The 24856-nt window shown below is 33.1% G+C and overlaps 1 protein-coding gene across 1 annotated transcript in view; it reads right to left on the minus strand.

Moving 5' to 3' along the window:
* The window catches only part of SEMA3A (semaphorin 3A), a 217563-nt gene that overhangs the window by 71267 nt on the left and 121440 nt on the right, over positions 1-24856 (minus strand). The window contains exon 6 of the mRNA XM_004381476.1: positions 16811-16930. Coding sequence (XP_004381533.1) covers positions 16811-16930 — 120 coding nt within the window. The remainder of the gene's footprint in view (positions 1-16810; positions 16931-24856) is intronic.

Genomic DNA, 24856 nt, shown 5'->3' on the forward strand with positions numbered 1-24856 from the left:
GAAGGCAGAGAGGATTAGGAGCTGCTTGAATGGACATGGGGAATCAGGGGTGGAAAGGAGGAGTGTGCTGTCACAGTATGGGGAGAGCAATTAGAGTCACATAACAATGTATGTATAAATTTTTGTATGGAAGAAAAAACAAAATAAGAGAAAAAAATCTTTATGTCTCCTGATACAAAAAATAGTGTTCGTTTCTTTATATTCAGAAAATGTGAGCTTAGGTGCATATAAGGATTAAGGTAAAATTAAGAAAACATAATATGTAAATGTAATAATAATTATTATGGGTGATGAACAATATTTTTACCTTCTTTTCCTAATACTTATCTTTATGTTTCAGTTTTATGCTTAAACTGGAGCAAAATCAACAAATTCAAACAATGTAACTGAGCCTGGAGTACAAACTTCACTATAGTGATTAAAATTTAGTCTGGTAAAACCACAATGTATGGTTAATTTTCTGTATCTAGATAGCAAGTATGCTGTTTTTTGTTTGTTTATTTTTTAAATATAGTATTTTATGGTGTTTTCAGGAAGGTTCACACATCAAATTAGGTTCCCATTTAACAATTTCTACACCAATTGCTCAGTGATATTCTTCACGATGTGTCAACCTTCTCATTATTTCTGTTCTGGTCATTCCGTTTTCAGTATTCTAATTTCCCTGGCCCCTTAGCTTCTCTTCTTTGCATTAGAGTGATTATTGACCATTTGTTTTCATATAGATGATTTTTTTAAAGGAGTGCACTGCTCACAAGTGAAATTATTTTATGAGTGTTTCTTTGTTTTTTGTTTTGGTTGTTGTTTTGCTTTTATTTTTACGTAAATGCTATGGTTATTAATATCTTCTATTCAAATAAGAATAGTTTCATAATGTAATTATCTGTAGTTATAGAATCATTTTAGGAAAGTAAATTGGTAATGAATAAGGTTTTTTTCTTTTAAAGAAAATAAATCCTGTCCCATTATGTTTTTGTCTTTCTTTTTGTTGATTGATGTCCTTCAATCATGTATATCTTACAATCAATTTAAATATCTTGGTGAATACCTCAAATTGCAGGAATATAGTCTTAGGCTAAAAAATAGGTTTGAAGGCGATTGCTTGGAAAATTAATCTAATTTAAACTAAATGGATAAATCACAAGTTCCTCTAATTTCTTGTTATTATTATTTATGATTCGATAGTTAAGTACTATACTAAATTATGGGCTATATTTCCATTCTCTTATCTTGTAAGTCTTTTTTTACCAACTGGTTATAGAAGAAGCAATTCCTCAATATTGCAATAGATGCTTCCTTATATTACATTGTCAATGAATTAATTCATACTATGAATGTATTCATCCATCATCATAAGCTGTCCTTTCATCATTTACATTATTATGTTTTTGAATTATGTTAAGTATAAATTAGTGTATTATTAGATTGGATGGTTTCCTTATTTGAGAAGATCAAATGGAATTTCATGCAGGAAATAATTTCCAGGAAGAATTTTTTTTTATTACTTCATAATAGTCATATACTCACACTCACACACACACACATACACACACACGCATGCACATGTGCTCTTGTAGGTAATAATCTGGATATTAATTTTGATCATACGCAAGGACACTGTGGGGGTTACATAATGCAGATGTATTTTCCAATGAATTTCTACAGAATTGAAAAGGTTTCATGAAAGAGACAGTCATTCCTCTCCATTTTATCAGTACAGGAGATGCCAACATGAAGGAAATTCAATGGGATATACATAATATGAACTCTGCTTTCTAAAAACAAATACATGCTATCAACAAAGTCCATGTTATGAAAATAATTAAAATACTTTACATGCCATTAAAATGATATCTTTTGAACTTGAATAAAATAAAAAAAAAACGCAGCAAATCTACATCCAAAGAAAATAGAATTTTCTATTTAGGATAGCCATTGCTCCATGATAACAAATAATTTATATGACCTTACTTAATCAATGACTTCACACTCAGGCCTTCTCTTAAAAGAGAAAATTGATAGAGTTTCAAGAAATATGGTATTTCCTAGCCTACCTCATTTTAAATTAAAGCAAGTTTTGCTTTCCTTTGCCAAAAAGTTCATCAAATTTTTTAGACACTGTGCTTACTCCGCTTTATTAAATGAGATGAAACAAGAGCACGTAAGTGTGTGTGATTTATTTTTTTGAGAAGTTTCAGTGCTTAAGCTGGGAGCTAAAAAAAAAAGAAAAAAAATCAACACATCAACGAGATATAGTACAGGCATGATTTAAATATCTTGGAGAATGAAGAAAAACATACCAGCACTTCCTTTCAAAATCTTTCTCCAATCCACTGCATATCTTGCCATTGGTAAATTGTAAAAATAGGGAAACTAGATTAAGTTTAGGTTGTGTTGCCTATAAATATACACATCTTTCACAAAACAATTATAATAAACTGTTACCTGAATTAATAATGTCCATCTATGCATTAAGGAGGAGCCCCGGCAGCACTATCAAACCCACCAGTGGCTCTGTAGGAGAAAAGATGTGGTTATCTGCTCCTGTAAAGATTTCAGCCTAGGAAACCCTATGGGGCAGTGTTACTCTGTCATATAGAGTTGCTATGAGTTGGAATTGACTCCATGGCACAGGATAACAACAACATCAACATGCACTGAGAACTTTAATGGGTTTCAACTCTTTCTTCTTTATTTTGTTAAGTTTTCTACTACTCTTAGCTAACATATTTCAATTAATCAGGAAAAACTTCCTTAGATTGTCTTATTTTCCAACACTGAACAAGAGAAAGCATATTATTTTATGCTTTAACAATTAAGGCAGTAAACTGAGTTTAGAGATTTCCTATAACTGAATCATTCTTGTTATACTGGAAATGATTTCATAAATTTATTTGCAATATTTGGATATTCATAAATGTATTTGTCTCTTGTCTTCTCTTTTGTCCTATATGGTTATTGAAAGTATTGTTGCCCCAAAGAATGACTTGAAAACCTTTCCATCATTTTGTATGCTCTCAAAATTCCTTAATGGTTCCACATAATTTTCTCACTTGCATATCTTAATACATGATTCAAAGATAAATTGATTGATAGAAATGAAATTATGTTCCCCACCAAAAAAACCCACTAAGCAACATAAAAACAAAAGCAAATATGCAAAACTGACTTAAACTTTTTCTACTAATGTCTCTTAAGAGATGTATACTCACTTTGCACTTAAAGTTTTTTCTCAGAAAAGTGGGTCAGAATCTACACAGGTGATGAACCTTGTATTTGTGAATTCCAGAAACAGTTTTATTCAGGGAAAAAAAAATTCATATAATCATAAAACTTACACTGTCAAAACATTTTTGAATATGCATTCTCACAAATATATCTTACTCTGTGAAATAAAGTCAATTTTAAAAGTGAAATGAAGTACGTTCATTTTGATATGCACCCTTTTACTAGCGCATATTTATCGCTCAAGCCCTCAGAAAAGGGCTGTATTTGCAGGATGGCTGGTCCTCTGTGTTGCCACTGATTTAGGCCCTTGAGTTTCTATTGAAAGGGAGATACCTATAAAAATGTAGCCTGATTCTGAAAATAAAATAATGATTTAGGGATCAAGCAAGATTTAGGTCAATTTTTATTGGACACAGACCTTGGCAACTCTTTAATAACATAAATGCTATCCTCAGCACAACCTAATTATCCTGATTGCAACACCAGCAGAGCTTCTGCACTCCTATCATCCCCTGGTCAGAAAACGTTCGAAAAAATACCAGAAACTCAAGATCAAGGAAATTCAAGGAAGAGAAACATGTTTAACTGTGATATAATTACCAGTTTCTAGGGCCTTTGTTCTTGAGAGACAATAATAGTTTTGATTCCTGAAAATGTCTAATTATATGGAGAAGGAAATGCAAGGCAGAAAAGCAGATAAATTATAGCATAATTTTCAAAGTAATTAGATTTTTTGGAAAACAATTCTTATTACATATCCTTTTTAATCTACACGATCTTATTATCCCTTAAGAAATAATAATTCAAATTTAACATCAACTACCGTTTTTGTAGTTTTCTAATCTCAATGTATTGAAAATGAATCATTACTGTTATTTTAACAAAACAACTTCCACTCATAAATTGTTTTAGGATCACAGTTACGTGAACTTAATAGGGAAAAGTCTTTGATCCAATTTGAGTTAGTTTCTGTGCATGGTATGAGGTATGGGTCTTGTTTCAGTTTTTTGCATATTTCCTCCTCAATACGCTTCCATTTCCTATTCTCAGAGGCAACACATTTTATCTCTTTTAGCTGCTTCTTTTAGTATTTACCTACAAATATTCAAAGACCATAGTTATATGGCCACTGTTTGGCTTTTTCATTTGAGGCGTTAGTTTCCCACTATCAAAAAATAATTTCACTCTTTCATGCCACACCCCCCAACACACACACGCACACTCCTTGTCCATTCATCTTCCCTATATATTTATATCACAATTTGAGTTTGCAACTCTTTCTTCACATCTGTGCTTTAAGAATGATTATGTATTTTTGAGTGCTAATATAGAGTTGTTTCCGTAGATACCTAATCAAAACCGATAAAACTGTTTTCTAAAGTCAATTTGATACTTCCAGCTTCGTTTTAAATAAGTACTGCAAGCTTATTTTATTGTAATAGCACTAAGCAATGGTTTTAAATGACTTTAATACAAATTAAGTATATGGACCTACTATTTCTATATTATTTTATGAAAGACATATTAAAAATATCAAGAACCATTATTTCTGAACACTACTGAGTTTTATATAATTATATATTAATTAAAATAATTTTTTAGGGCATATGACAGAAATACATATTCCTAAAAACTAGTTAAAATGACCAAGGAAAAGTGATTTTCCTATCTCTTTTAATAGTGTCCCTCAAGTTGCTACTGAGATCAAGAAAAATACTTACAGATAATAGATAAATAGGAAATCAGGTAAAAATAAGTCCAAACAAAAGGAATTTACAGATTTATATAAGAAAACCCAGTTATTAGAAAAAATAACATATTTTTTGTTCTTCAATGATAGAAAGGTGGTATAAGTATTAGTATGCAAAAATTCTATAGCAAATAGAGTGTTAAATCAATTAAGATGACAAAACATAAACTATTCAAAACATGTATTTTTAATGCTCCTATTCAATCACTACTTTAAATAATCAAATTAGACATTGAAATATTAAAGCTAAAATAAAACCTTCTTACTCTTAGAAAAATATCTGTATCAAGAACAATGATTATTGCTGATAATTAATTCACTGTTTTTATGTTTTGTTTTGCTTTTAATCTCCAAGGACAGTTGGAGAGAGCTTATTTATTGTGGATAATAGTCTGGAGCATCAATTATCAAACTTCTACTTAAACCCCTGAATAAAAAAGGATATAACTTCCTGGTTTCGCCTCACTCCCAGACTATTCCTCTCTAATCATCAATCTCTAGTTCACCTCATTATTTTTGGGACTTCCTTTCTTTAATTTTTTTTATAGTTATAATTTCTTTATATTACATATCATTAAAATAACATCATTTAAAATCTATGGTCATATCTACAAGTGATACATAGTTTTTCTAATTCCCACTGATTCCCATCTTTTTTCTCAAAACTTATTTAAAAGTTTCCAATTTCTTGTCTCTTTAAACTCTCATCTTCGAGTATTCTTCAAGCAGAGACTGCATATATAAGAACAAAATTTTTATAAGTTGTCGTGTTCTGTAATCATTTTACAATAAAAGCCTCCGATAGCCTGTGATTGTAATATTGCGTTAAAAGCCTGAAAATGAACTTCATTTAAAAAAAAACTGTGTTTCATTAAAAGAGATATGAATAGTGCCTCCTATCCTCACCTTATGGGTTAAACAGTGGTTTTAAAATATTAAGACACTTCGGAAATATATGAGCATGATCTCATATATGTGCTATGACTTCTAGGGTTTTCCGTTTGATAAAAGCTCTGTAAATATTATCTTGGAAGGCAGGAATCTCTCTATGTGATTTCTCTCTCTCTCTCTTTAGGTACATCAACAGAAATAACACAACACAGAGGTCAATAATTAAACTGCTTAGGGAAGACAGCACTTTCCCACTACTTCAATAATTTTTCTTCAATCAACATATATATAATCATCATTGATCAAAGATATACAGGTACCTTGTTGTTTAATCCTATCCCTATAAAATTCTGAAATTTTGATTGCCTGGGTGACTAAATTTCTTTGGAGCTCACCCAAAATGAGTAAGGTTATGTGATAACCCATGTGTTTCATTTCCTACCTTTAGAATTCAACCCCCTTTTTTTAAAATTTGTAACCTTGTGCTTTCCTGTTTCCTGGGGCATGGGTACAATTTGTTCATTTATCCTTAAATGTATTTAGAAAACACACTTGATAGACACACATTGATTCTCATGGAATTAAGTGGCAGTCATCAGTTTGATATCACCTTTGGCATTACTTAACACTCAGGATTAACCAAAAAGAAAAAACCAAACCTGTTGCCATCAAGTCAATTCCGACTCATAGTGACCCTACAGGACAGAGTAGAACTGCCCTATAGGGTTTCCAAGGAGCAACCGGTGGATTCAAATTGCCGGACTTTTGGTTAGCAGCCATAGCTCCTAACCACTATGCCACCAGGGGATCCAACACTCAGGGTTAGGGAGGTTAAAGTTCACTAAACTATAATTGGGTCATACCATATAAGCCCAAAACACAACTCCATACTAACTGTAATTTAAATCCTGTTGTATGCTAAGCCGAAAACACAGCGTGTATCCCAAAAGGAAAATTAAATCTGCAGTCACTGATTTCCCATATACATTTATGTTAGGATTTTATAAATGTTTAAATGGGATAGACCTTATTGATATTGAAGCTCTGGCATCTTTTAAAATTAGTTATTAAATGAGCAGAAGAGATTATATGGACTTATATGAATTTAGACAAATTTATAAACATATTGAAGAGACACATTCTTGATAGCTTCCTTATGCTATCAGCCACATTAAATACAAAAATAGTTATAATTTAGCAAATCATCAAGCAAAATAAAACAAACTACACTTCTAATGAATTTTAATTATAATCATATTAATTTATAAAACTAGTACTAACAAGATATTGTAATTAGTTTTCAAGTGTATTTATTTTTGAATTAATATACAATATTTTAAAATAGTAGCAGTACTACATTTATAATGCAATACTGCATAAACCACAAAATTTATGTGACGATCAAAAGTGCCATAAGAAATTAATACATTCCTGAGAGCAGGGTGTGTGGAGGCGGGTTTGAGGGGGAAGGGCCTTTATTTTCTCAAGTGTAGTTTCTTAAATCATATAGTGCCACAAACATTTCTACTTTGAAGATATTCCTTTTAATGGCATTTCACACATCCAACCTCATTGCTATGGAGTCGATTCTGACTCATAGTGATCTTATAGGACAGAGTAGAACTGTCCCATAGGGTTTCTAAAGCTGTAATCTCTATGGAAGGAGACTGACACATCTTTATCCCTAGGAGCAGCAGGTGGGTTCAACCCGTCTACCTTTTGGTAAAGTAGCCGAGTGATTAGCCACGGTGTCACCAGGGTTTCCTTTTAAAGTCATCTAAATACACTTACATCTTAGTAAATATTACTGGAAAAACATTTTAAACACCCTTCTCTTGGATAATATTTGTAATTTGTCTTTAGTTGATACATGAAGTTTAGAACATTTTATGCCTTTTTGTTATATGTAAGTAACTTAGTATTAAGTATGTCACTGTCGTTAGAAAAGAAACATTTTTTTCTATGGATGCATAGGAGGAATAGATTTACTTTCAGTACAATGAACTGACATCTTTGGGCATGAAATCCTGTATTCATAGACTTGTCTTAGGAGAGGACATAGATAACTTTCTCTTCATCTGGCCTTATTTTCCTTAAGCCACTTTCCTTGCTTTTCTAGAAATGTGTGGATGCTCAGTTAAGTATGATTGTGCATTTTACTACATTTTTAGTGACTTGATATATTTAAATATTTATATTGTCCCATTCTTTGGAATTCTTAAAAAATATTCTGAAGCCAGCCCACATCAAATGAGAATTTTTTTTCTTTTTGTAATAGTAAGCACTGTTCCAAGTACTTTACATGAATTAAATCATACATGATCCCATAACAACCGAACGAGGGAGGAACTATTATTATTTCCACTCAAAAAATTGGAAAATTGAGCACAGAGAGCTTACATCAGCTGTTATGGTTTTTCAGCTACTGCCCAAATCAGGCGGTCAGGGTCCACAGACTCCATGCTGCTAACCACTGCCCTAAACATTATGAACAATGTCTTGGCATGAAAAGTTTTAAAAGTTAAGCTGTGAAATAGCATTATAACTGATTTTCCTAGAGTGGTCAATGCAGTCAATGTCTTCTTAACTATTCTGTTAGAAAAACTTGTAATAGAGAATCAATCTAATGGTTTCTTTATTTAAATGGTAACTATTACACTTACTAGAGCAATTTAACTTTAAGAAATACACTGTGGAAATTTAGCCTTGGTTATTGCTTATTGATTCATTTGCTAATTTTGTTAAGCTCTATTTAATATTTTTGTTTACTATTTTATTATTAAAGCTAGATATTTTATATATGCTTGTATTACTAAGAGTCCCATATAATGACAATAGTTATCAGTTAAACAAAGCAAAACAAAATAGCTTGAGAATAGATTAAGAGAGGCAAGCACAACTTCAACAACTTCAGATTGGGTCATTGTATTAATTTGTCGAATGTGCATTACATACTGTGTATAGAGGGAATATACAAAACACAGCAGCAGCAGCATCCACAGTTACCAGGAGCAGTTCCCATATTATCTGATACTGTTCTAATTGCCCTATATGGATTATCTCCAGTATCCTCAGGAAAAAAGTAGGAGACATTAGTATTAATCCTATTTTACAAATCGTAAATGTACAATGAAGAGAAGTAAACTATCCCAAAGCCACATATGTACCATGTGGGGTTTCTAGGTTACAAATTCAGGCAGTTTGACTTCAGAGCCTGAGCAGAAGATTCATCAAGGAGTTTCTTATTTGGTACAGCCTATACACTAAAGCAGAGCCCTGGTGGTGCAGTGGTTAAGAGCTAAGGCTACTAACCGAAAGGTTGGCAGCTGGATTCCACCAGCCACTCCTTGGAAACCCTATGGGGCAGTTCTACTCTGCCCTATAGGGTCGTTATGAGTCAGAATCAATTCCTCAGCAACAGGTTTGGTGTTTTGGTTTTTATACTCTAAAGTAGGATGCTCAGCCCTGTGACAATTTACATACATGCACGTATGTGCAGTAACAACATGCTCATGGACTTCTAAGGAGGGAAAACTTAAAATCCATTGGGAGAATGATAAGGCTTAATGGTTGTTTAATATTGGAGAGGTCATTTAGGATTAGATTATAAAGGACTTGACAAGCAGTGAAATATAGATCAATTTGTTTGTATCGTATTTTTACACAATTAACACGCACCTTCTATGTTTGTTTGCCACCCGCGCCCTCCTCCCCCGCCCCCAAGGTATTTTAGTAAGCACACTATGCTAATTTTTTTACAGCAACATGTTAAGAAAAAAAAAAGGCATAGTGGTTCTTATGAAAATACCTCATGGCAGGAGGGCACGGCTGGCAAACAAACGTAAAAGGCACACATCAATTGCATAAAAACAGGGTAAATTCAGAGACATAAATGACTTTTGAATAGGAAAGTACTGTGATTGTGATCAGGGCTATATTTCAGGAAGACATCTGCCAGTGGTATCTAAAAAGGAAAAGGATATATAGCTCGCTGCGTTAGGTAATCTTACAGAATTAAACCAAAACAATAACTTCGCGATTAAACACATTTTAATCACCAAAAATTGTAGCAAGAATTCTTTGTCCTATGCTTGCAGGCATTTCTCTGCATATTTATAAAATTTGATGTTTTTAAAAATAAATATCAGAATATATTCTCATGAGTCAACATTCCTCTTTCGTTCAGGATTAATTATATAGGGCATTTAAAGTTAAGGTTACACCTAATAAAATAGTCGGGATAAATATACCAACAAACATATTTTATCAACATAGAAAGATAGCTTGCTTTGTAACCGTTCTTTCCATTTAGATAAATCATATTACCTTATGAGACACAGTAATTAAAAGCTTCCATTCTGCAAGCATCTGAAATCTACCCCTCTGAAAGTATTTATTTCATGCCAACATTTAATATAATAATATTCTACACCTACTCCTTCCACTCATAATGATTAGAATGTTATAAATGTATATTTTGGGGTCAAAACTATCCATGCCATTAAAATTCAATAGCATTGCTTCCCGTCATTCAGCTTTATCTGGCTAAAATCCTTTAATTCCCCAGCTCTGCTGTTGGGGACTCTAGGCTCATCACACTTAACCTCTGCCTAGGCTTCTCAGAAAAGAATTTGTTTCACTCCATTCATAGCTTCAATAGTTGAGTAAGCCACACGCAAGTGCACACTGGTCTTTTACCCTGAGCACACTAATCTGATTGTTTTTCCACTCTACAAACTTTGGGTCAACAATCAAGCTGCTGCCAGAAACTAATTAATTTGCAAACAGGCTTCTGTTTTCACAGAGGGAAAGCTTTTGAGAGCCATGTCAGGGAGGCTGGTCACACCATGGTTACACACATTGTCATGGCATCCACTTCTCTGGGTAAATCTCTTGCTTGATGTCACTGCACACATGAACCCAGATTACCCAGTCAGCAGTAAATCCCCATTGAGGCCCACCACGCTCTGAATGTAGCAGCTCTACGAGAGGAAATTGGTATAGACAGGCTCTGTATTCATTAAACTGATGGTGAGACCAGAGAGAAAATGTAAGTACCAAGAGAAAAAGAGAAGCTGGCTTTGATTTCAAGAATTGTCCGAGATAGTGTTTGGTCTTTGTAAGTGTTCATCACTTTTGATGTTAAATATGGGACTATTTTAATATAATAATATTTGTACAACTGTTAATTCCTAAATAGGCAATTAGAAATTTGTGACTACTATGTCATATTTCAAAGTTGTACATATTAGCCCATTATTAAATTTTTTTAAAATTACATATTCTAACAATTTTATTCAGGTAGATTTTCTTAAAAGCTTGAAAAATATTCAGCTGTCAAGCAGATTGACACTGATGAGTTCTTTTTTTTTTTCCAAAGCTTTATTCATTTTTCCTCATTAGTGCAATGTGATTTCAAACAAAAAAGTTTAAAACTGGCTATGTTCTTTAGACAAAAAGTGAACATAGAAAATAGACCTGGGGAAAGGAAAATCAAGTAAAGGTAATTTTGGCAGGTTTGAGTTCTTTCTTTAAGAAAAAAAGGCGTATTTAGCGATTTTATTAAATTTATCAGCACTTAGAGAGTCATGGTGTATTTTTGTTTTTTGAAAAAGCTATACAAGAAGGGGTGCATTATTTATTAGGATAAAAAAATCTCTGGGTAAGGGACTTAACAGAAAACAAACTGGAATAATTATCTGGTTGTGTTTAGGTAAAGATAAAAATTGTTATTTTAAATGATTGCATGTGCATATTTCAGTGTAATTTCAGGAAAAATAACCATAAATATCATCATTTTTGTGTTTCTATACATTGCTACCCCAGAATTGCTATCTAATGAATACATAGTATACCTCGTAGAAAACATAACACAAAAGTCAGAAAGGATTGTATCCTTGTTCTTTCTTTCATAGACTATGAAATATAGGAGATCTTTGCTGTTGTTGCTATCGTAGTGGAACTGAATTGTCACTGATATGTAATACTCAACTGCTTATATATCCATCTTAATTAAGCCCCCAAAATAATCCAAAATTGCATCGTTGAGAAGTTTGAAGTTATACAAAACAAGATAACCCATTTTACTTACTAAAAAATATTCAATTTGATACTGTGACATAGTTTATGCCTCCAAAGATGGTAGAGTTAAAACAGTATATCAATAAAGCTGTACAAGTGATTTGAGATTGGCTGTCTGGTACTGTGTAGTATTAATTTGTGCATCCATGATTTATTTGTAGTCATATATCCTGGCTCTATTTTTCTAAAAATGTATTTTGATGGAGGAATTTACATCTTAGGAGAACATAAAATATTCTAGTGCATGACCGTGTAGGAAGCTATGCTGATTCCAATAAGGGCAGGCCATCCCGGTATGAGTGTTACAAGTGAGAGGAAGTGGAAAGACTTACATACCATCTTAATTACAGAAAAAATCAAGTGGGTTGGTCTATCTACAAGCACGATCCTTTTAGGAAATTCCACTAAAAGAAAACAGGTCTTCCTGAAATGAGTGGGAAGGCCTCACACTCCGGGCACTGTAATTAGGTCTGTTTGTGTTTCCCAGGCCTTGGATCTCTCCAGGATCCATGAGGTTTCATATATTAAGCTTGACTCTGGCTGCCCCTTTAACCCTGACTCAAATATAATCACTGACAGAACAAGTCTAACAAAGTTTCCTAAGCCTGCTCCAGCAATGGAAAGGCAATAGAGGATACAGAGATAATTGACATTTATTAAGTGCTTACTATGTGCCAAGTTATTGCTTGATGCTTTTTATACATTATCGTGGTCATTTTTTCACAAAAACTTTATAAAGTAGGTAGTAGTATTCTCCCATTAAATATAAAGGCCAGTCAAGGTGAAACCAAAGTTGTCTCACTCTAAAGTACATGTTGTGGGGTGCTGTTGAGTCGTTTTTGACTCATAGCCTTCCCAATGCGACAGAGTAGACGTGTCCTGTAGTGTTTTCTAGGCTGTAAACTTTATGGGAGGAAACAGTCACATCTTTCTCCTGCGTAGCCACTGGATGACTTTGAACCACCAACCTTTCTGTTAGCAGCCAAGCACTTAACCACTGTGCCAACAGGGCTCACTCTGAAGAATACAGTCTCCTCCAAATCATATAACATCACAATATTACTTGAGATAATAAATGATATTGAAAAAGTCTCCATCAATTAGAAAAATAAACGTGGGATAGCCATAATGAATGGATAATATCTATGGTAACTAGGCAATATTATTTACAAACTAAAAATTAAGAAATCACTGCTATAATAGCAGCATAAACATCATTGCTATCCTTTCATGTTATATGTTTTCTTACTATGAATATAGGGAGAATGATTTTCTGTACTTCCCATATGATTAGTAACCAGAATTGGAACTGGAATTTTAAACAATAAAATATTGAGAGAATTTATGCAGCACAAGAAAAGAAAAAGCATAATGGATTGGGCACATACATGTCAAATCCTATACCAGTAAATTTTCTGAAATCAAGTGTTGTTTTAACCTTCAGCAACCTTATATTAGGGGCTAGTATAAGAGATGAGGCTAAAGAAAGCAATTATGTTAAAAATCAATAGACTCCATCTCTCTTACATGTCCTCATCTAAAAATGTTATTCATTCCTAATCTGTCCTTGTAAAATGAAACTGAATTTCAAACTTTACTGGCACTGTTATACTCGTGTTTTGTGAGCAATTATGAAATTAACGAAATCTCATTTAAAAAAAATCAAGATATTTCAAAATCCAATTATAGACCACTCTCTTATTTGTTGTTTTTCTTTAGCAGAAAGAAAAATTAAAAGTCATCTGAAATAGGCCAACTGATCTTTCTGAAAGAGTTGAATTGATCTGAGAAAAGTCCTATGCCAAAATTAATTTTAATAGCCCTGAAGACCCTTCAAAAATACCTTGCAAGGTAATTTATTGTTTCTGGCAGCACAAATGATTGTGTAGTGTACGCTGATGTCTCAAAACTCATTTATTTTATGCATGAATGTGTAAACATTATGTTTCCAATTTTATTCTGGAATGGTATTTAATTTCATGTGGCTTGTGCTTCACAGTCCCTTGGTTCTATCTCAAACATGTCTACATCCTCCATCTTGCAACAGTTCTGGTTTCTGCACCCTGTCAGATATAACCTTTGTGCTAATTTGGAAAATTCAGTTCTCACGTTTAGTGCTGAGAGACTGATAACTGAATTCTCAAATGAACTACACATTTCTGGAGATGAAGTACAGAGCTGTGGACAATGACTGTGTTTTCCCACAGTGTAAATTCTTCAGACTCAGCTGTCAGCATGTGAGTGTGCTGCACAAAAGCAGCTTTAACTTGATGACTTGTTTTCTCCACGACCATAAAAATGAAATGGATATTATACTCTCCTTTATGTTATTCCATCTTATAATGCGATTTTATTTCTCAGGGACAGTGAAAGCCTGTATGCCCTTCAGAGTTCTTAGCAGATCAAAGTCTGCTTCTTTCTGAATAAAAACAAATGTTTTCCCTCCCACATGAATATTCCTGTTTGAGAACAGACCAGATATCGGTGTTAAAAGAAGCTTTTTCCTACTAATTTTGCCTTCTTGAGTATGAGAGGAAACTTTTTAAACCTATCTTTTAGTAAAAGAAAATATTATGAAATAATCATTGTTTTATTTGCATATAAACTGTGGTCAGCTGGAGGTGTGTTAGGATACACATAATTATGGAGTGACAGTTATATATACAATTGAACATAACAGAATTTGAAAGTACTGAATAGTATGCAAATAATGCACACCTTTTACATTTGTTTGCTGTCCGTGCCCACCCAAACCCCCATGAGGCACCCTCACAAGTTCGTCCAGCCAATTCTCTTGCATATGTTGCTATAAAAAATTAGCATACTGCTTATGAAAATACCTGGGAGGGGGTGGAGTGTGGTGAGGCTGGCAAACCAACCCAGAAGGTGCACATTGCTTTTTTAAAAATACGGTAAATGCTAAAATCATAACATGAATAAAAAACTCCAAACACAGTTGTTTTGGTATGTTATTCTTTACAGAAGTTACACTTAAGCTAAGCCTATAAGAATTAGTATGTTTTTTCACAGATAAAAAAGAAGAAAGTCTTTCTAGCCATAGATGCTTGATGATGTCAATTAGTGTGCTACTTTCAAAGAATTTTTAGCATAAATAAATACTTGCGGGAGAGTTTGTCTAGAATGGAGAGTGATAAAAAGAGTTATAGAAAGCCATTAGTGACCTTTAGAGGAGCAGTTTCATAGAAATACACTATTAGGTGTAAGTCAGATTGAATGTGGCTAAGGGTGGTGAAAATGTTGAGAAAACAAGTACTAACCAAGTTATGGATTTAGACATATGGGGACTTCGTGCCAACACAGGATTAAAAGGAGGGTTTTGGAGAGAATAAATGAACACGTTTAAAGGTCTAGCAGAATAAATTAGTGGTGAAGAGGAAATGAAGGCAGTAAAAGAAATGCAAATTAGGTAAATTTCTGGAAGAACACCAATGCAATTAATAGCAAAGGCAGAAGCGCCAAACTTGGAAGTTAAGAGACATGTTATTCTCACTAATACATGAAAAATAATAGAATAATTGGAAATGTTATGGCAGAAGGGAAGATTTATTAAGTTGAGATTTGTTATGTATTTTTTGGATAGTCACTTTGGAGTATGGGGCATAGCAAAACTAATGTCACATAAAATTCATGGTCTCCTGAAGTTACAGACATAGAACTGTCCAGATATAGAATTGTGATTTTTCTCTACCAAGCCAACAAAGAACAGAAGCAATGAAATAAATTCTGAGGTCACCCAGCACTAAGCAGGCAAGGCAAGTGGAGCAGAAGTTCAAAGAGTGAGATAATCAAGCATCTTACTGAGGTCACAAGCTCTGTTCTTACTAACGAGTCATGCGAAACCAGGAAAAAGTTCAAGGACAGGGAGATTTGGCAGCTTTAACTGATAAGGTTGAAGGCGGAGATAAATGAGGTAATAATTACTTAATAAATGGGGATAATAATTACCCATGAAAATATTATGGGTATAGTTATAAAAATCTTTGATGAATGTGTAACTAAACATTTTTAAAAAATAAAATACTAGACAGAGGTGATGTAAGGATTATTTGCTGCAAAATCTGAATGAAAATAGTATTTATTTAAGGCATATACATATATACACATATACACACATACACATACATACATATATGTGTATATATATATGTGTGTATATACATACATATATATGTGTGTGTATATATATATATAAAACTACTTGATCAAGCAGTGGACACAGTGCCTGAAGTTCAGGAAACTGAGTTCTTGTCCCAAATCTTTTATTAATGGATTAATGGGTTAGGTGAGATATTGGCCTTAATTTCCTCACCTCTAAGTGGGAGAGAGAGTTTTAGCCAAGAGTAAAGGAGAATCAAATGAAATATTGCTGTAAGAGCCCTCTAAAATTTGGAAAACATTATCAATGTGATGTTACTATTAGTGCTGTGATTTTTTAGAAACATTCAGTAAGTAATATGGTGCTCTCAAGTCAACAGTGGGAGATGTAGAAGGAAGAAATGCCACGTTATGAGATTTGTGGTATCCGTGGAAGACAGAATTGGTAAGTCATCTTATCTTTTTCCATTGCCTCCTTTCCGTGTCTCCGGCCCACATCTTTCCATAGCTATCTACTGAGAAACCTCAATTTTGGCATGAAGTAAATATTATCCTACATTTTTAATCTCTCTTTTCTCGTTTTGCCCAAGTTTCTCACACCCACAGTCATGAAGTCACCACCATCAGCTCAACAGCATGCTAAATCTCAAGTCGTAGTGTTTGTACTCGAAAGGAAAATTTCTCCAATGACTTAATACAGTTACTATGTTATGTGCCTGTGTTACTGCATACAACACCACTTACCATTGAGCCACCTGGAATCGTGCTGCTCTGTCCTGATGGGGTGGTGGTGCCCAAGAGTTCGGAAGATAGCAAAGTCTCGCCCCATAAAGTCAGCAGCAGTGCCAGAGTATAATTCTCCGTCTATGTTGTGACAAAATGAAATCACATACACATTATTTAATTCAATTAAGGCAAGAAAAACAAAACAAGCAAACAAAAAGCAAAGTTTCATGTTATAATCATGCGAAAAAGAAAACAATCTCTGCATCATTATTTTTCATCTGATATCTTTATTGAAAGGAGTGTTTTATCAAATAATCATTCATTGACTATCTGACTATTGATTAAATACTAACTTAGGAAAACTGAGTAAAATCTGATTCAGTGACCATTGATAAATCATGAAATTTTATGCTTTCCCACTTTGGCTAGGGAAAAACTTACAAAATGCAACATGCAGCTATATTTAATAATTTTTTGCTTTTATAGAGATAAAGCTACTATGATTCTAATATCCTTATTTAGTAGACTAAAGTATTGTCACAAAATGCTCCTTGTATTTTTTATTTTAATAGAAATTAATTCTAATATACTTATTTATCACTGGATATGAATTAATAAGATTTTGGTATAATTTTAAAAGGATTGATATTTTCCTCACTAAACACCTTTTCTTGTTTCTTTTTTACTTTTTAATATATCAAGTGGGAGAAGTATTCTAACTTGGAATAAGATGATATCATACAATCCAAGAACAAGTTCACCATGTGACCTCAGATATAACAGAAACGTCTTTGAAATTGAGGCAGTTTTGATAAACACAGGTCATTATCACTACAGAGATATAAAGCACTGATGATTTATTTTGTATTGTTGTGAATTAAGATTCCATTGTTTTTTAAACTCATTCCTACTTAAACTGAATTAACTCTAGGTCAGAGTTGAATAATGGAGGAATCATAATCAGTAGAAGGGCAAAGAAGAAAGGGTGGAGAAAGGAAAGTTAATATTTACTGAATACCACTCTGTGCTTGTCAGGCAGCCGAGTAGTGGGCTTGACGCTTTCAAAATTATCTCATTTGGTTCTGTCAATAACTCCATGATGTAAATATTGCTATCCCTATTTTACAGTTCAAGAAACCTAAGGTTGCTCAGCTAATCCCTAGGCAAGTCAAGGTGGAAGGTTCAAACCCAGGTTTGTTTAATCCCAGGCCTGTTACACTAAACCCTAACACTCATTCAATAAACTGCAGTTTGTAAAAACTATGCTTTCTTTCCTCTAAACAGAAAGTGCCTCATATTATTTATTTCCAGAAAATGCATGATTGTCTGCACATATACAGTGAATTATTTGCAAAACAAAACATAATTTACAAAATTTTCCCCAAATAATCCACCATAATTAAAGTGAAACTTAATATTTTATTGATCGTTTGGATATGTTAATGTATTTGCACTCATTAATTTGAAAAATATTTAAATAAAGAAGGCATAAATAAATTATAAGTTAAACATTTTATATAGCACTACCATTTCCAAGGGATTTTCATAATTGCTAAATAAATGGAAGACTTTCTGTGAATCTTGAATTATAAAAGCATATGGTAAAATCTTACTTATTTGATTCTTTATATGATATTCTTTGTTTACGTCTTCAATTCCTACTTGCAAGTAAGGACTTTGCAGTATAAAGTAGACATTCCTAGTGGTCCAACCTAAAACAATTTCTTTCGTAGAACCGGTAGCTGTCCGATTGACTTGGCTTTGGAGAACATGGAGAATAGCTACACAGACAAACACTGAGCAACTCCAAGTTACTGTTTTCAAGATGAATAGAAAGATACCTATCTTGTAAAACATGGGTCATTTATTTTGGATTGTTGTGAATTGAGAATAATAAAATTGGTTAGAAAATATATACAGTACAAATTACTAGCTACATGAAGAGAGATCATATGTCACTTTAATTGTTGCAGAATGGTGTCTTTGAATTCCAAAACACCTTGTGTTCTCTTCAATTAATTAAATATCAAGTTCAAATATGACTTACTCTAACCATAATATGTTGCAATGTATTATACCTGACTAGAAAGCAAAGAAGGAACCCTGGTGTAAAATCACAAAAAATGCCATAAATAAGCTACCTATAATTTCAAAAGGACCTTAAAACATGGAAATCAGTATTATCTTGTTAATATTAACCCATACTCGATCACAGTAACATTTTTATTAAGGCTAATATTGTATCTTTTTATGAATAAATGATAAATACAAGTGATGGATTTTTAAACTTAAGGTGAAAGATACTTCTGGGTCTGTGTAAATAAGAAGGTATTAGATTACAATGTGTTGGTAAAGCAGCTTGAAATATTCATGCCAGTTTCAAAGATTTTCATGTTGTAATATTGGTCAAAGAATGCCTTATGTCCTCTTTCTTTCGAAAAATCAAACTTTCAAATTGTTAATTGAACTCAGTTGTCTTTGAACCACAGTATTGGTAATTAAAAGCAGAAAAAAAGTGAAAATAGAAGAAAAAAATGTAAAAACAATCAACAATTTTGTATCAGAACTTAGACAGACTGACCATGTCCTTGAGGTGGTGTGCTCAGAAATAGACTAAAAAAATTCCATTAATTGGTGGTTTATCATTTTTTTTTGTCATTCAGCTTGTTTTAGGTTGAGTCAATGCCACAATTATGATTGTTATTATTATTATATAAACTGAGGGGGGTGAAATAACAAAAACAGCAAATGAAACCGTTACTTGGATTTAGAAACCTATTTGTTTCTCTTAGCCATTTGTTTGTCTGCTTTATAACTTTTTATCTACTCCCATGTGAAGGCATAAATCAATAAAATGAAGGCATAGGAAGTAAGACCAATTTTCTTTCGCTTTTGCAACAGATGGAAAGGTCATCAGAGAAAGGATCAGTGGAAGAGCTATTGACTGAATTTATTACTAAGAATAGAATTAAATTAAACAATTGACTTATAAGCTAAAGGAAGGTGCAATTTAGGCTCCAGTTGCCTTCAGCCATAGGAAATTACCTCCCATCCGAATATTATTTTTGGCTAGAGTCAGGGTGATTTCTGTGAGCTGGAGGGTACCGGATGATTAGGTGGCCATGAAGAGCACATTCTCATATTGTTTGTGCTCAGTGTCAATAACTGTTTTCTTTGTGCTAGGTTTTAGATCAGATTTACTGCTGAGATTTCTATAGTGATGATTTTTCCAGAAAAGCTATGACATCTTTGTTGTTTTGGCCCAAAAGTATAGATGGAAGAATTTCCTACCTTTGCATGCTCATTAAGCAGAAATATAATATCAACCTAAAGCATATACCATTTAATATCATCAAGCACTTTCACCATACATTAAAAACTTGTTACATCCTGTGACTATTTAAAATGATCTTAAGAACCTGACCGGAAGAAATGTACTATATCTCTGTTGGGTTATTTTTGGAGAAAAGATAGGTTTAACAAAATGCCTACTTGCCAAACTTATTTTGTAGTTCCCAGGTCATGAATGAAGTTATCAAATTAGATTTTGGTTCTTGAACATTGTGTTAACTTGTCAGTTTCATGACCCTAATAGAACTCTTCTTGAAAATCTGAAATAGTATGTTAGGTGAATGTTATTCTGCAATGATTTAAGTGGCATTATGATTCAGATGCATACTTTTGGGCTTTCCCTATATATTAATGCATTAGTGAAAGAAAACATAATGTTTGTCCAATTTTATTAAACTGATGTTAGAAAAACGTACTAGAGGAATTGTTAAACATATCAAAAAACGTACTGGTGTATACTCTGTCCAACAAAGTCATTAAGCTTCTCTACAAAAAATACCATATAGGGAGTTTGAATGTCTCAAAACTAATTCATTGGCCTAAGACACTTTAGTGCTGACAGATGTATCCACCCATCTAGAAATTGTCAAATATAAAGGTTGCTATTTGAATACACCATCATTGTTTCTTCACTGTAAACTTTCTTAACTGTCTCTAAGGAAAGCATTCTTTACTGAGATGAACAAAGTTTAGTGTACTGCATTTCCTCCATCGTTGCGACACCAAGAGACACGGGTATTAAAAGTTCATATATACTCTGGGCTTTCTGTTCACAGCTCAAAATGAAGTAAAAATGTGGCTTAGATCAGTTAATGTATTGGATTACAATTCCTAAGAAGGGTGTGGTGAGGAGAAACAGAAGCTGAAAAAAACATTTCCTGATGAAATTGAAGCATTATAACCACAGGTGAAAAATGTGACATGGATGTGAGCAAAAATCAAACAAACCTAAAGACCAAATCATTATGTTGTTAACACCTTAAGTAAACTCCATTCACAGAGTTAAAGAGTAATTAGAAACAGAAGGAACAAAAGAACCTCTCTCTCACACACACATGCATGCACGCACGCACGCACACACGCGCACGCACGCACACAGCATGGATGAAACGCATTCGCTTGAAGTGAAAGGGTGTGGAAATAGAACAGCAATTTTCTTACAGTTTTACTTTTATTGGGTACCTTCTCTATTCCAATAAACATAATATGCTGCCTCTGTTACTTGTGTTGTCCTTTTAAAATTAACATTTATTTTTTTAGTAGTTTATATATGCATACGGTAAAAATTGAAAATATAAAATTTATAGGGTACAAAATCTCTCTCCCAGCCTCCCCACTGGCAAACACTGTTAGCAGGTTTTTTTCCCCCTTCTCCTTTCACGTATATTCCAGAAACACGCAAGCAACCAAAATAGTAGTTTACTATTACATTGTCTTATTGAATCCTAACAATAAACTATTGGAATTAATATGACCATGCCATTTTACATAGAAGGTAATTGATACTCAGAGAGTTTCGTATAATTTTCTCAATTATATTTAATTTAGAAAGTACCTTGTTGCTCTAACACCAAGTTAGACCTTTTTTTTTTTTTTAATGCTAGTACTCTCTTTCCTCGGGCAAGGCAGAATTCCGACTTGAGGATCTTAGCTAAAAGTTGCAGACCTTTGAAACAGATCTCAGTTTTATCTCTTAGCCATGGAATATTTCTAAATAATTAGTGCTGAAATGCCTGGAAAAAAACTTCAATGAGGAAATTAAACTGCTCTCAAGGTGACTCTTCCTTTCACGTCATGAAAATGCGAGGTGATATTTAATTAGTGGGGAAAATACTGAGTTTTATTCTTGTCTTGTACTCACACGTGGCATTTATTTTGAACAGGGGAGTGACTGCTACCTTTAATAAAGCAAAGTCATAAAAAATATTTGCAGGTGGATGAAATAAAAACATTTTAAAAATAAATACTGGAGCAACTTCATTTTGATAAAAGCATCTTTGTTAAAGGAGATTTGAAAATTAACTTTACTAAGGTGATTTGAGAAATGTAGGACATGTTATAGGATTTGGGAACTTATTTCAATGGCTAGCTATTATTCAGGTGAGGCTCCGTAATCTCCTATGGTCATTAGTTTAAAAAACCCAAGGCATTTTGGAAAGAGGATATACAAAACCTTGATAGCTTTTGTAAACTAAAAAAATTTCAGGTTGTCATTTGGTTTTAAAAGTTTACTACTGAACTGGTTGAAATTGCTTGATAATGGGATTGGTAGTTTAAACAGCAATTGCTGCCAAGGTTTTTCTGGCCAGTTTACAGATGGTTTGGGCCAAACCTGATTTTTATCCCCTAGTATTAGAGAAGGAAGCAGCTTGGCACCACCTTGAAACTTTCCATCTTCTGTGAAGAGATGGTATCCAAAATATTGTGGGAAGATAGGTTTTCCCAATGTCCATTCTCTAATATAAAATGTATAACCTGCATATTTCAGAGACAGTTGCTACCTTTGTATGTAAAAAGGTTTTGGAAGTGCTGTAGAGTGTATATGTGCTAAAGAGCTCCATTAAATGATTAAGCATTCTTTTTAAAGCAGCACAGGAGAAAATGCCAAGAAAAACCAAAAAAGTGAAATCAAATGTACTGTGAGAGGAAGAATTTATAACATAGTTATAAAGGAAGCAAACAACCTCAATAAAGGGAGTTACGGCTCTTGAATTAAAATGGTGTTGTGGGTATTTTAAGGGATTTTACTAGATCTAGTATGGTCTGTTCCTTTTTCTGTATTATGCTATTCAACTGATTCAGAAATTAAATTTATTTCGGTTGGAATAAAAATTTCCTGTCAGTAGGCACAATCTTTATACCTCCGCAGTTTACTAAATTATCTTACCATATTGGATAGATTAGGTCTGGTCTTCCATTTAAAGACTGCTTCTCTGAAATGCCTACTGTTCATTTTTAGCCAGACATCCTCTCCTTAACTCACTGTACTTCCCTCATTCATTTTTTCTTTTCACAAACCCAAACAGCTTTTTCCAAGAAATTCTAATATAAAATTTAAAAATGTGCGGCTTCATATTCTTTGTGGACTTCATACGATTGCATACCATGTGAGCTATGTAATATCTACTTGTCATCACCCTTTCTCAACTGAATATTAAAATAAATAAACAAATCCCTACTGAGAAACATACCACAAATTAAGACTGCTTGAGGCACAATTTTATATACTGCTTTTTCAGGAATACCCACGTTTTTTGTTAGTGTGCAATTTAAATAAGTATAGGCTGCAAGTTTGAACAAGGTATGACTCCTCCTCATTGTTTAAAACAACTTTTAAATGTCAGTGTGTACCCTTAAGGAAGTCATCCACATGTAATCACTAGGCCTTCTGTGAATAGGAAAATTACAAGTGTGCCAAATTTGTTGCATTCCTTTAGGTCTTAAAGTTTTGTTAAAATGCTGCTAAATGGATCAAATGGACTGAAATTGTCTGCATTTGAAAAGAAATCGAGGTGATAATTCATATTGCAGTAGTTTTATTCTTTATAAAACAGAGGTCAGTGAAACAGTGTTAAATACTTTAGAGAATACTGGAAGAATATATCTTCATAGATAATGCTGGAGTTAATATGACTAAAGTTTTATTTTTTGAGTAGGAAAAAGTTATTTGCAAAAGGAAGAAGACTGGGATAACATTATAAACTGATAATACATCAGACAGAAACCTAAATTTACTTTTTAAAATCTAGATTTATTACTCAACATTTAATTCAAAAATTTTGTGAAGTGTCACAATTATTTTTATTATGTTATGAAATAATCACTTCATATTTGAAAGAAAAGTAAACAAAAATTACATAATTTATATAGATTGTACAGAAACCTTTATTCAGTAATAGAATCACGACCCAGAATCTTTTGTGTTTTAAGTTGTTGATATGCTCAAAGATTAAAAAAAAAAAATGCTTAATGATCTATCACTTTCTGTTTGTGTGTTTATTTTACCCAAGTCCAGAGGTGAGTGAAAGAATATAGAAAATATTCTTTATCTTTCAATACAGACTAAAATTATGTCTCATTTTTACCTTCGTAGCCCACAAATTACAACTAAGCATTCACCACCTATTTGCAATGCGAAGGAAAAGAGGAAAGAAAAAGAAAAAGCTAGAAAAGAAGGCTACAGAAATTACAAAACATGCTTTCTTTAGATAAAGAAAAAGAAGGAGGAGGTGCAGGAGAGCAGGACCCCAGGTCACAAAAGGAGAATTCAGAGGGCCTTCTCTAGGCTGACATGTCCAACAAGATACCAGGATGCGTCAAGTCACTCAAGGTAATGCAATGAGTCTCTGACAATTGTACCCCTACCCCAGTCGGACTGATTGTGCTGATTAACTTGTCCAAATGTTGAAAGTGTGACAAATCTTGGAACTACAATTAACAGGATTAACTGAATCTCATTCTTTCTTTCTGATTTTTCAAAATTCCCTTCTTAAATGCTTCTTTCATGAAATGAAAACCAAAAACATTTTCTCACAAAATAAAAATTTTAAAGTTCAAGTAGGGATGTATAGTGATTGAGCAGGCCACTTTAAAGATACTATTAAACCATTCTGAATAAAAAGAATCACAGACTAGATAGTATAATAGTCAAAACAACATTTAGTGTTTCTTCTTCATTTTCAAAATATGTGAACATATCACAATTCTCCTAAA

Source organism: Trichechus manatus, unplaced genomic scaffold, assembly GCF_000243295.1.
Source record: "Trichechus manatus latirostris isolate Lorelei unplaced genomic scaffold, TriManLat1.0 scaffold00085, whole genome shotgun sequence".
NCBI classification, from domain to species: Eukaryota; Metazoa; Chordata; class Mammalia; order Sirenia; family Trichechidae; genus Trichechus; species Trichechus manatus.